The following is a 14,338-nucleotide window of genomic DNA, read 5'->3' as shown; positions in this document are numbered from 1 at the left end:
TGGCCAAGTGGACTCTGTCCTTTCGTGGGAGAGAGGATTCAGAAGGGTGGATATCAGGGGGTCTGGCATGCAGCAGTGTGTTGTCTTTCAGTGTGTTAATGGAGCGGTGAGTGATATGATTATGAATATGTTTCCGGAGGCTGGTATTTGGTGGTTGTGGAGGAAGAGAAGAGAGTATCTGTGCGTGATAAAGGTCTTTGGGTGTTGTTTTAATGTTTCTTGGTGTGAGTGGGTGTTCTGCTATGTAGTGTAGCGGGTGTAATGTGTTTGTGGTGGCTGCGGCAAGTGTTTGTGTGCCTCTCATGTCAAGGTGGTCCTTGACTTTGAGGACTTTTGTTTCATGGTGTAAATGGTCTGTAGGTGTTGTATTTGTGCAGCCTGTAATTGTTTTTAGGGCTTTGTTTTGTATGATTTGAAGGGTGTTGTGGTGTGTCTCACTGAGATTAGGAGCCCATGCAGGACTCGCATAATTCAACACTGAGCGTATGCATTGTTTGTATATTGTTATATTAGTTTCTTTGTTTTGTCCAAATGTTGTTCCAGTGATTGATTTAAGTGTGTTAAGTCTGGGTGTGCATTTGTTTTTTATGTTTGTGATGTGTTGTTTGAAAGACATGGATGTATCGTATGTTACACCAAGAATTTTCGGTGTGTTTGTGTGTGGTATTAGAGTGTTGTTGATGTAGAGATGAGGTATGTATTTGTGTTCTTTTGTCCAGTTGGTGAGAAGTGTTGCTGTAGATTTGGTTGGAGCTATTTTGAGTCTGTTTGTGATGAACCATGTGTTGAGTGTGTCAAGGTATGGCTGGATTATTTCTGCAGCTTTGTCTGTGTTACGATGTGTGCATGTGATTGTTATGTCGTCTGCGTAGGAAGAGATTTGTATTTCTGAGGTGTCTGGCGTGGGTAAGTCATGCATGTATAGATTAAATAGTGTGGGGGATAGAACCGAGCCCTGTGGTACTCCGTTCTTAATATTTCTGATGTGCGATGATTGGCCATTATACGACACTTAAGCATTCCTACCTGCCAGATAATTGGCCAACCATCTAAATCTACTAGTTGTTGGCTTAGCCTAGTGACAGTGTCTGGCCTCTGGCTTCTCCACCTTTTGGTTGGTCATGTTATCTGACTATAAGCTACTGTCATTCCCAGTGGAGGATTGATGTCTTACCACTGGTCTAATAAAGGCTCTTCAAGAATCCCATATTTCCCTCCCCTAGTCTTCCCACAGATACAGTACACTCATTACCTCACATCTTTCTCCAACTACTAGAGAGGCTGCCTTATCTGATTCTGCTTTCTTTTCAGCCTCTTTCTGCTCCGTAAGGCGTGCCTGTTCCTCTTGGTTGTATTTACCAAGCTTATTACGCAGCAGAAATGATCGGACACTATCTGCAAAGGAATATTTAGCATTCATGGACAAGTACAGCTCAAAACATTCAAGTACATTTTTATGAACAACACCTTTTTTCTTCATAATCATATATATATATATTCTGATCCAGGGCAGTGGACAGGATGCAGGGATGACCCGTCATCCAGGAGGTGCCAAGAAAAGAGGGAGGGAGGAAAGTGGAGGGGAGTGGAATATATAGGAAATGGAATGGGTGGGAGTGGTTTCTATGCAGTTTTCTTTTTGGCTACCCCCCATGTAGGGGAAAAAAGCCTTTGGTATATGTATGTATGTATATATATATATATGTATATATATATATGTATATATATATATATATAAAATACCACATATATAAAACAAAAAGTCATCTGCATCAGAAAAAAAAAATCTCCCGTTATCTTATTATTTGATGTATGGCCTTACAGTGTTTCTTAAAGATTTCTGGATTTTTACTTGTTAAAATTATTTACATTTTTCAAAAGTAATACAAGTGCTTCTAACTATAGGCTTACGCACAAAAAAATGCAGGGCACATGCATATTCTTGCTTGCCTTTCTAAATAATATTACATACATACATACATATACCAAGGCTTTTTCCCCCTTCCAAGGGAGGTAGCCAAAAAGGGAAAGGCATAAAAAACACTCCCACCCATTTCATCCCTAAATACACTCCACACCCCTCCCACCCTCCCTCTCATCTGAGCACCTCCTGGATGACGGGTCATCCCTGCACCCTGCCCACCGCCCTGGGTCAGAAGCAGTGTCGCAAGACACAGTACATCCACAGCAAGGCCGCTTCATTTAATCGGCGACCCCCCCTCTCCGTCCCCCTTTGCATATAAGGCGAGGACGGGGAGAAATCCCTTCGGGCTGCGTCAAAATTTACTCACACATACTACCCCACCCCCCGCCCATTCCTCCTCATGCAGTCACAACATCATCCATATACAACCATTCTCCACTCACCTCTGTCTTCCGTCCTCTCCCTTCCTTCCTCAACAGACATTCCCCTCTTCCCCAAAGCCCCCTTCACCCCATCCATCCACCTCATCCTAGGACGTCCCCTCATGTTCACTCCCTCCACATCTGCCTTCCATACCTCTTTTACTAGTCTTTCTTCACTCATTCTTTCCATGTGTCCAAACCATCCTAATATTCTTTCATCAACCCTATCTCCCAAATCCTTTTTCACCCCTGTTCTCCTCCTCACCTCCTCATTTCTCACTCTATCCAGCCTAGTAACCCCCACCATACTTCTCAGACACCTCATCTCAAACACATTCAAACTTATTAATATTAATATTATTATTAATATTAATAATAATAATATCAACAACAATAATACTCTATCTACTGAGGGCTTTTCCCCCTTTATATGGGAGGTAGCCAAGCCCAAAAAGCATGTGCCCACTCCCATCCAACACCCTTGTTCCCCTCTCATCTTAGCTCCTCATAGATGAAGGGTCATCCTAGTCTCCTGCCCACTGCCCTGGGTCAGAAGCAATGCAGTTAGACACAGCACATCCACAGCAAGGCCACTTCATTTAATCTGTGACATCCTTCTCTGTCCCCTCATGCAGAAAATAAGAATAGACGGGGGAGAAATCCTTTTGGGCTGCATCAAAATAACATCTACACACAACCTTTCCCAACCCCAATGCCCATCCCTTCCATGCACTGCCCACTCATCCCTACCTCCTGCTTTCTCCCTTCCATCCATCTCATTCTTGGTTGTCCCCTCAAGTTCACTTCATCCACCTCTGCCTTCCACACCTCCATTACTAATCTTTCTTCGTTCAATCTTTCCATGTATCCAAACCATCCAATACTCTTTCACCAGCCCTATCTGTCACCTCCCTTTCCAATACACCAAAAGGCCCTTTCCACCTTATAAGAGGGGTGGCCTAGTCAGGGCACACACCCACCTTTCACCCATCCCATACCCATCCAATTCCTATTCATTGTCTCTTTTATCTCAGCTGGAGGATGCAGGTCTTCTACAAGAGAGATCATGGGCAATGGAGTGATTGTTCTATCTCAGCCCCTAATGCAGAGGTTCTCAAATTGGTAAATTTCCATGCATAAGATCCAGATAAGATCTCAAACAACCATCTAAAACACCTTGGTCCAATTACAATAAAGGCCTTAGTTGATATTTTCAACCATAGTCTGTACAACAATATCCAATCTGGATAAGAACCCATATTAATAGGGAAAAAATCCATCTGAAAACCCAGTTTCCTACAGACCAAATCCAGGATGCAAAGCAACACAGAAAACCTCCAGAAAACGTCTTTTTGTCAACCCTGTTGTAAATCTCTAAATCCATGAAAATCCAAATGACATCTTTTCCTTTTGCTAAAAAATTTCTTGCATATCTGTCTTCATGCAAAAACCAGGTCTGCACAACTTTTTTTTTTCCCCCTCTGAACCCACACTGCAATTCCTCCTAATCCTATTAACATCCATACACCTTACTACACTTAACAGACTGGCTTTCTAAAACTACTATACTCATCCTGGTCCCCTATTCACTTGTATAGTGGAACTATATGTGCACTCCTCAAATCCACCAATACATTTCTTCTTTATACTCAGATTAAAATCCATGTGAACAAGTTGTATAGACACGGTAAAGGAAACATGGACTGGAGGTGAAGCTTTTATTCCTGACGTTTCGTCTATCTATCGACTTTCTTGAGAAAGTCGATAGATAGACGAAACGTCAGGAATAAAAGCTTCACCTCCAGTCCATGTTTCCTTTACCGTGTCTATATATACTCCGATTATAAAATATCACCAGTCATTTCACTAACTACTCCACTTGTCAACCAGATGCCTTACAAAAAATATTAACAATGATAGAAGAAGAAGAATAAGAAGAAAAATAATAATAAGAATAAGAACAAGAAGACTAAGAATAAGAAAAATAAGAAGAAGAACCTAGACATTACTGAATGATGAGATAGTTTACACAATTTCAATAACAGTGATGTGTAAGAATTGAGATGCTACCAACCATCCCTTTTGTTGTATTCGTCCGCAGACAACTCAAACTTGTCCACCTTGGAAAGGTCATCATATGCTCCCTGCTTCTGACAAGAGTCAGTCACCTGTGATATACAAAATTTATAGAAATTAAAAGAATCATCGAACTTTACATATTAAAGAAATTCATTGAAAATTCACAAATTGAATTCAACTCATTTTTTTATCTTTATGTCAAAATTAAGTATAGTAAACACTTGTGTATCCAAACTGATTCAGTTAAGCCTATCTGGACATTACTATATGTGTATATTATATATATATTATGGCCATGTGTGTGGGACAGGTATTAGGTGGGTGTAAACTCCGACTTGACCAAACCTTTCATAGATGTTCGTTTTGACTTGAGCCCTTTTTATAAGAGAAGGACTTCTAATACATAAATAAATGTGGCATATGGGGCTGGGGCTATGCTCAAGGGGTCCCATCATTTATCTTCATTAATCAAATTTTGCCTCACATTCACTTATACTGTTGGGCTGGATTACTTCTAATTTGTTCTACAAAATGACATATCTAATATACTTTAAGCAACCTGACTTCTCTAATTCTTTGTTATGACTTCTTTCATATTAAGAGGTCCTATCTGTCAACTTTTTCTATTCCTCTCTTTGTCCTAAATATCACTACCATATAAACTCTCTCTTCACTTCAATGTGGGTAGTTCCACTTTTTTCCACTCTCTCCTTTTATGTCTTTTCATACAGGATATAAATATACAAGTAGCCAGCACTTTGTGAAAACAACTCAAATCATTCCAAAATTTCTTTTCAATAAACAGAAAAGATAACAGCCATGGTTGTTTAGTCTATATATCAACCAATCAATCTGTTACCCCAAGTCCCTCTTGCACTAGACCCACAGCTCCCAGCTAACCAGCAACAGCTATCTGCCAACTTTGAAAGATAAAAGAGAAAGAGGTGATATGATTACAATATTCAGGTCACTAAAGGGTATATATTACAATGACAGTAGAGATCTCTTGATAAAGGATATGAGATCATGAGAACAAATTAAGGAAGACTTCATGGCTAAAGGATGTAAAGAAATAGTTGGAACAGCTTAGAGTAATATAGCTCAAGCTGAAACAATACATGGATTCAAATCTAAATATGATATTTGGAAATCAAGGATTTAGATTAAGTTGAAATTTTACATGAATCTAAGGCCAAGTATTATAAATTGGAAAGTAGTAGATAGGACCCAAGGAACATAGCCATTTTCTTGTGTACTACAGCTAGGTAAATATATACATGAAAAAAGACATTCAAACAGTCTGCTATACTACAACATAACTTATGTAACCTAATGTACTCATACAATTGGCTTTCATGGTTTGTGGTTTTTAAGAGACAAGAAAAATTATAAATACATCAGTTTCATTTCTGATGTAGATACTGTATTCACTGGGAGAGCAATTGATATCAGCACTACCAGCCATAAACTAAAAATATGGATGTCCAGGAAATAGCATAAATTTGGATAAGATGTCCAGATGCACGAGTAATTACTGTACTCTCAACATTTTTACTCAGACCTCATTCAATCTTACATGAATTCTGTAATTATCTTCAATAGGTAGTGAACCAAGAAGAGCTGAATTGTCTGTGATGGGACAAACCGGCTTATCCTTCTCATCTAATATCTCCAACTGCATACTGCCTGCTGATGCACCGGTTACCAGCTCCAAGCGATTCTGTGCATTAAAAATTACAAATATAAATCTTTTTAAAATATGTACATGTATACTCATTACCTCACTGTTAACTTGGGTTTCTAATAAACTTATGTTATTTATTCTAATATACAGATACCTTTATTTCAATTAATTATTTAATTTACATTGAATATTTCTTTAGAATGTATTGAAAAAGGGTGACCACCAGTGATTCGGTAGAACAATTGGTCTGGCAAGGCTTTGGAACTCAGGATGCCAGAAAATCGGTGATGTACATGTACAATTGTATTTCTAACATTTTTTCATACATGGAGAGCTGACAAATGGTGACTGTTCTCCTCTCCTTGCCACTTTCTGCCAGTGACATGGAATTGGTCCCACATGGATACTACACAGGCAACAGTCCAAAGTCTCTTTTCAGGGAAATCTGTGAAAGGTTCTGAGGACCAATGCCTGCCACTGTTGTGCTGCAGGTTTTCTGCTATGTGAAACTTGAGGCAACAGTTAATTACATTATACATATACACATACATATGTACAGTAAGTCCTCGTTATACGGTACATATGCATTCCTGAAAACCTTACCGCAAATTGAAATTACCGTATACCGAACCCATTATAACGTGTAATAATAGGATATGGCAGACGTACCTTCTCCCTGCTCTTTCCTCTTCAAAATATCTAGCAGATACCATATCTGTGAATTTTTCTTATTGTAAATAGAATCGAGGGTAGTAATTACCAAATACCGTAACTGTGAATTTACCGGATAAAGAATTACCGTATAAGGAGGACTCACTGTACTGGGGCACTGAATTCAAGGTACGAGAACAGTAGCGAGATGAAAGGTTAGACTTAAGAGCAATGACAATTGGGGTACCACAGGGCTCAGTAATGGCATTCAAACTGTTCCTATTGTATAAAAATGATATAATCAGTCGTGGGTGTTGCAATAAGTAAAGCGATAATATTGCTTTAACCAGAAAAATTTATCGCTTTCAAATTTCCCGCGATAAATCCAGCGATAAAGTAGAAGACGAAAAACCGTTACGGCGGGAGGTTACAGGCTCATTGTTAGGCGGCAAACAGTTATGGTGTTTTAAGTGTAAGAAAGATGTTTTTAAATGCATAAGTAGCAAAAATAGAGTATTTTTGAATTTATCACAGGATTTATTGCTTCAAGGTATCTTGAAAATTTATCGCTTTATCGTTATAGGACTAATTTATCGCTTTATCATTATCGCTTTATTGCAAAATTTATCGCTGCCCACCACTGGATATAATGAATGGATAGATAGCTATACAAACTTACTTCTGGATGAAGTCAAGATTATGAAGCGAGAAGTGATGAGGAATGTAAAAGAAGACCTAGATGAAATAAGGAGTGGAAAATTAATTGAATGCAAAATGTAAAATCTTGGAACTAGGCCAAAGCAGAAAAATTTACAATATAATACATATAAAATGGGAAATTAATGAATAACTAATACAAAGGAAGGAGAGGAGCCAGGGACTTCAATCAGGGATAATCTACAGTATCACCAGAAAGTCACAAAGAAAATAACAGGAAAGATTTATACTTAATTGAAAAATATAAGAGTACTATTTCATTACATGGAAGAAGACATGAAGATTAGTGAAAGTGTGATTTATCCCAGACTAGAATATGAAGCATTAGTGTGGTCACCAGATCTAAAGAAGGATACAGATTGACCTCTCATTAATGGACTAAAAGGGGGTAACGGTGTCCGTTGATGTGAATAATCTGTTGATTTGGAGTGTTTTTTGTGTGTGTATGGGGGGGGGGGGAGATCACCAAAAACACCGCAACACAGTGAAAACACCACAAACACAGCTAATAAACGTCCAAATGTCCACACCAATCCCGATCTTGTTAAATAGTAAACAAAACAAAGTGTGCACCATCACGCCATCAGCAACTCAGCGGACAAACGCCGAAATAACGGACACATTAACCCTACCCGCGAAATTTAGACTGCCGGACTGGACCAGCGGATTTTGTCCATTGCATCCGATATCCGGTGTCTGTTTATGAGAGGTCAATCTGTATAGGAAAAATTAAATGGTAGCAAACAAGATGATCCCAAGTATGATCAACAAGACATACAATGAAATTCTGAGAAAAATGGGTCTTTCCATATTGAAAGAGTAAAAAGAGAGAGAAGGGAGATGTCAAGATAGAAAGAAGAAGGAGGAGGAGGAGGAAGAAATGTTATATATATATATATATATATATATATATATATCTGGAAGATGTTAAAAAGTATATCTTCCCACAAAGATGTAAAAATTATTTAACAAATTGGATGAAAATACAAGCAAAGCCAACACCATAAATGACTTTAAGGCAAGGAGACAGGACTCCATAAATACAGTTCCAATTCCATATAGTTTTCTGAGGAGAGAAGCAGTCACCAGATGTCACCTCTCCTCATGCAATAAGGCGGAGAAAATAACCGAAACTGATAAGGATATATACTGAGCCTAATCTGGATACCAAATGTCAGCAGATGGAGGCCAGGGTGATGAGGTTGTTGATGGGTACAACATAAAGCAAGGAGATAGTTTTCTCCAATATCAGTCTTGCAGAATCACTGTTTGAAGGTACCCATCTCTGGTTCATCCAGAATTAATTTGTACTTTCAGAACTCACCTTGAAGTCTCCAATGGTCAGACTTTTGTCGAATCTCCTCTCTGACGTAAAGTTTGTTAAGGAGCTGGTCACCCTTACATTGACCATAGGGGCTGAAATAACTTGAATTACATCTGCCATGTTTCCTTGCGAAAGCCTGCAAAATATTTACGAATATATGTTGATATTCAAATCAATACAAATATCCTCCATGCATGCACAAAATCATCAATGGTTAAGAGACTTGGAATTTAAGGGCATCAGAAAGGAGAAATTTAAACATGTATGAGAAATATAGTGGGGGTTATGAAGATGGATGGTGAGAAATGAGGAGGTGAGGGTGGAAAAAGTGGTGGCAGGAGTGATAAAAGAATACTGGGATGGTTTGGGGACAAGAAAGAGTGAAGAAAGAGGGAGGGTGGGAGTGTATTTAGGGATGGAATGGGTGGGAATGGATTTATGCCTTTTTATTTTTGGCTACCTCCCTTGTAAGGGGGAAAAAACCTTGGTATATGTATGTATGTATGTAAATAAATAAATAAATAGTAAAACAAATGATGGATAATGCATGAAAAATGTTGAATCTTGCCGCGGGAGCGATTTTTTGGTGGGGGATCGCTCCCACTATTGGATTTGTGAGAGCGACATTGGAACTTTCCCAAGCGAAATCGCTCGTCACTCCTGTGTATTTTTTTTCGCTGCATCTCATCCTAGGTTGCCCCCTCATGTTCACACCCTCCACATCTGCCTTCCATACCTCTTTTACTAGTCTTTCTTCACTCATTCTTTCCATGTGTCCAAACCATCCCAATACTCTTTCATCTACCCTATCTCCCAACTCCCTTACCACCCCTATTTTCCTCCTCACCTCCTCATTTCTCACTCTATCCAGCCTAGTAACCCCCATCATACTTCTCAGACACCTCATCTCAAACAAATTCAAACTCCTTCTCTCTTCCTCTCTTAAGTTCCATGTTTCTGCCCCATACAGTGCTGTTGGCACATCACTCCTTCATACAACCTCCTCTTAGCGTCCATTCCCAAATGTCTATTTCTCATTACACTTTTTAATCCACCAAGGCATTTACTCACTTCTCTCAATCTACATTCTACCTCCACCTCCACTCCTCCCTTTCCTCCCACATTCACACCCAAGTATGTAAAACTATCCACTTCTTCCAGTCTCTCTCCCTTAATGCTCACGTCCAATATTTTTATTGTCAATTTGAGTGAATCAGATGTTTATTTATATTAGAACCACTTGCTTTGCATTTGCATTTTTAAAATTTCCCACCTACAACCCAAATTTCCCAGCATGACATTCCAGTTACCAGTGCTCTAGCTACCAACACAGATTGGCCTGACTACAAAAATGTAATTTTCGCAGGAAAATTAATTTTTCCCTGATACAAACCTGAGGTACTCCTTACAACAGGAAAGGATCCGTGCAACCTGCTCGTGGGGATGCCCCTCGGCCCATCTCCCCCCCGAAGTCCTCCTGTTCTCGGATGCCTCCAAGGAGGGCTGGAGAGCCCACCTCAACGACAATCACGTCAGCGGTTCCTGGTCCACACTCGGGGAAAGTAGTGGGCATATGTCGGACAATTCCTCGGTAGTAGCCTACCTGAACAGGCAAGGGGGCACAGTCTCCCAGGACCTTTGCCTTCTGACTATGGACATCCTCAATCTAGCTGAGAATCTCCAAGTGTTGCTCAAAGCTCGCTACATCCCAGGGAAGAAGAATGTCTGGGTGGACCACCTCAGCAGAAGGAGTCAGATCATCAGCACAGAATGGTCCCTCCATCAAGAAGTAGCGAACTTCATCCTCAACAAATGGGGCTCCCCTCTGGTGGACCTTTTTGCCACGAGATGGAATCACCAACTCCCAATATATTTCAGCCCTCTCCTGGATCCTCTGGCAGCAGGAGAGGACGCTCTTCTGCAAAGTTGGGACAACCTAGACACCTACGCTTTCCCACTGTTTCCCTTGCCCCAGAAGGTGCTCCAGAGAGCAAGAAATGCATCCAACCTTCAGATGACTTTGATCGCTCCTTGGTGGCCAGAAGCCCCCGATCTAGCAGTAGCAGAGCCCCTGGCCCTTCAGGGAAGACCAGATCTTCTACATCAATTTATCAATAGGGCTTGGCACAAGAACCCTTCAGCACTCAATCCTCACACGTTCAGACTATGATCCTGATCCTCCTAAAGAAGGGTTTTCCCAGAGAGGTGGCGGAGGACATGTCCACTCCTATTCGCTCTTCCTCAGCTAACCTTTATCAAGGGAAATGAAAATGCCTTTGCAGAATGGTGCCACTCCAGGAAAATAGTCCCAGATCAAGCCACCGTTCCTGAGATCGCCTCCTTCTTCCACTTCCTCAGGAAGTCCAAGAAGATCTCCCTCTCGGCAGTGCAAGGCTATAGGGCAGCACTAAATCAGGTGTTTTCTCTGAAGGGAATGGGCATAGCCCTTTCACCAGAAATTTCCATGCTCTTCAGGCATTTCAAAAAATCGTGCCCCCCAGGAAAATCAGTTCTCCTCCATGGGATGTGGCATTAGTCCTGAACTCTCTGAGGGGTCCCCCTTACGAATCCCTCCGAGATGCACATCTGAAGGACCTCACCTTGAAGACAGTTTTTCTTCTAGCCCTAGCATCTTTCAAGAAAGTAGGGGAGTTACACGCCATCTCTTATAGAGTTGCCCATTCAAAAGGATGGAAAGAGGTCTCCTTCACTTTCACTGCCAAAAACCAAGATCCTGCCAAGCCCGACCCTAGATTCTGGTCCTTTAGTGTTCCTTCCTTAGACGAATTTGTAGGGGGAGAACAAACGGATATAGTCCTATGTCCGGTATGAGCCACCTGGACCTACCTCAAGAGAACTGAACATCTTAGACCAGAATTAAAGAGGTTGTTCTTCTCTACTAAAGATAAGCCGAAGCCCATCACTAAGAATTCAATTTCTTACTGGATCAAGGAAGTCATCCGCAGAGCCTACGCAATGAACCACACTGATTGCCCTAAAGCGAAAGCCCATGAATTGAAGGCAGTAGGGACCTCCCTAACCTTCAGAACGAATCTGTCAATCAACCAGGTATCTGGAAGAGCCAGACTACATTCACTTCCTTTTACCTCAAAGAAGTAATGTTGGAATCTTTAGGGAACTTCTCCTTGGGCCCCATAGTGGCCGCCCAAGAAGTCCTGAAATGACATACCCCTCCCCAATAGCACACAGCCGAGCCTGACAACTCATCCAGGTTCTGGCTCGGCAAACACGGTGATAACTTTCCAAAGTCCTTCTCATACTCCTACATTCCCTTACCTCACCCGAGGGCTCTCAATCATTCCAAGGGAATCAATTCATGCCCTTCAGTGGTACAAAAGTGAATATAACCTGTCTGTCTCCACTCCTAGGAACAGAAATGGGTGCCCTTCAAAGTTTAGGGGAATGTATAGGGGTCTGGTCAACGTAAGTCTTAGCACACTAAAAATTTCCTTACGGAGGTTTTCCAGGCTAGATAACAACTTCCTTCCCTCCTAAGTCCGAGTATCCTATTGTAAGGAGTACCGAAGAGTTTGTATTCTTCGGAACAAATGTAATTTTTGCAGGAAAATTAATTTTTCCCTGATACAAACCTGAGGTACTCCTTACCTCTAATGGCCCTCCTCAACCACCCCTCTACAAGTTACTTCTCCCTTGCCTGACAAACCTTGTGATTAATTTCATACCTGGCTCAGAGAATGGAGCATAGTGTGCGAGACTTGTGGTGGTGGGGAAGGGCCCCCTTGCCCCAATAGGGCCCCTTACTGAGGATAAGCATTGCCCAGACCCACGGAGTGAGGATTTTAAAAACAGTGTTTAGCGGTAGGAATCTTAACACTATGCGAAGTATCCGATACTTCGCGTGTAGTGCAATATTCCTACCGCTAAACACTGTGTTGTTTTAAAACACCTTACTCCGTGGGTCTGGGCAACGGTTATCCTCAGTAAGGGGCCCTACTGGGGCACAGGGCCCCCCCCTCCCCCACAAGTCTAGCAATCATTACTCAAGACACAAAACACCTCATTTTACACTGCCTTACCCTACCCTTGCCCAGGCAACAACACAATAACTCTTGATAAAATTCTAAAATCATGCAAACATGGATATTTAACATGACATTCCAAGTTACCATCCAGTGCTATGACAATACCAACACAGAATAAGCCTGACTACAGAAACGGCTTTGATACAATCATTGCACGAAAGACACCAAACACCTCATTCACGCTGCCCTACCCTACCCATGCCCGAGCAACAACACAATAACTTTATAAAATTTCAGAATCATGCAAACATGGATATCTAGCATGAAACTTAGTGTCCAATAGCTCCTAACCTAATATAACCTAACCTAACCATTCCACAGAAAAAAGAAAAAAAATAAAAAAAATTAGACATTCCAAATGGAAGAAAAGTGAAAAATGTGTGTGTGATATTGAAACAGAACCTATTTCTTTCTCTTGTGATTTCCAGGCAAATCCAGCTAGCTGTTACTAGTTATCTGGGAGCTGTGGGTATCCTGCAAGAGATCTGGGGCAACAGATGGTTTGATCCCTGTTATTCAAAGCAATAAAAATATCCAACAATCTATCTTATCACCAAAATATGTAACTACTTTATTTAGAATACACAATAGATTATTGGTAATTTATTTTGCAGTGTTTAGCATGGGTGTGGTGGAGGAGCAAATCATGTTGCAGGACAGTACCACTTCCATCAATCAGGATTGTCAGCATGACTAGAGAATTTAAAATAACAATTTCTAAAGTGACACTAACTGCTCAATTTCTTTATATAAATTTTCTATATCAAGTGAAGCTATGATTCATTCCAAATGTTCATTCCTTATTTAGTCTTGAAGACCCTAAAGTATGGTAGTTTCTAGAATTTGGGTGAATGACATAACTGCTCTGGATGAGTCATCCCCATTTACACCAACCATAACACTGGAAGCATCATTCTTACCATATATGTTAATATCTAAAAGTTATGCCTGATTTATAGGATTATACCGACAAAACTAGGATTACAATTGCCTTACTATGGACAAGTTCTGGTTCTCACACCATATAGGACTGGCAACTTAAACATCCCAACATCTGATGATACACGAGTGAAAATCAGCAATCCTCCTTCACTATCAAGTACTGAAATTAACTAATTTCTACACCTATTAGACGACTTTGCATGCACTCTTTACAGTTCACAACATTCCACACGGGTTTGTTTCTACATTAATTATTATGGCCCACCCAGTTACATGAACCTGGACAAGAGCTCTAAGTTAGTAAGTACATGACTAAAACTACGATGACAGGTAGGATAAAACATGTATAAGGGTTCAATATATTGTATACTACCTTATTAGAGCTTCAACTGGTATATTTTCTGTTTTCTTGGTCCAAGTAAGTTTATCTGGTTTCAGTGGCTCACAGCAGAAGTACAATGGCTCTGCGATGATTCACCTTCGATTACTGTGTTGTTTGGAATGTTCGCCTGCTGCTTGGAGAGGGGTGAG

General features: G+C 40.6%; 1 protein-coding gene across 2 annotated transcripts in view; it reads right to left on the bottom strand.

The window, feature by feature from the left end:
* LOC143023091 (tubulin-folding cofactor B-like) overlaps positions 1-14,338 on the bottom strand; it is a 24,963-nt gene extending 10,625 nt beyond the window's left edge. Inside the window, exons 1-5 of one of the 2 annotated variants that reach the window (XM_076181571.1) lie at positions 14,181-14,338; positions 8,802-8,937; positions 5,987-6,145; positions 4,421-4,514; positions 1,253-1,395 (exon numbers count right to left, since the gene is read on the bottom strand). In XM_076181571.1, coding sequence (XP_076037686.1) covers positions 1,253-1,395; positions 4,421-4,514; positions 5,987-6,145; positions 8,802-8,921 — 516 coding nt within the window. In that variant the 5' untranslated portion in view covers positions 8,922-8,937; positions 14,181-14,338. The remainder of the gene's footprint in view (positions 1-1,252; positions 1,396-4,420; positions 4,515-5,986; positions 6,146-8,801; positions 8,938-14,180) is intronic. The other variant, XM_076181572.1, reaches the window with a different exon arrangement.

This window comes from Oratosquilla oratoria, unplaced genomic scaffold, assembly GCF_046742065.1.
Source record: "Oratosquilla oratoria isolate Oo_2021 unplaced genomic scaffold, ASM4674206v1 SCAFFOLD332, whole genome shotgun sequence".
NCBI classification, from domain to species: Eukaryota; Metazoa; Arthropoda; class Malacostraca; order Stomatopoda; family Squillidae; genus Oratosquilla; species Oratosquilla oratoria.
The sequence above is the reverse complement of the archived record's forward strand: the minus strand, read 5'-3'. Positions and strand labels throughout refer to the sequence as shown.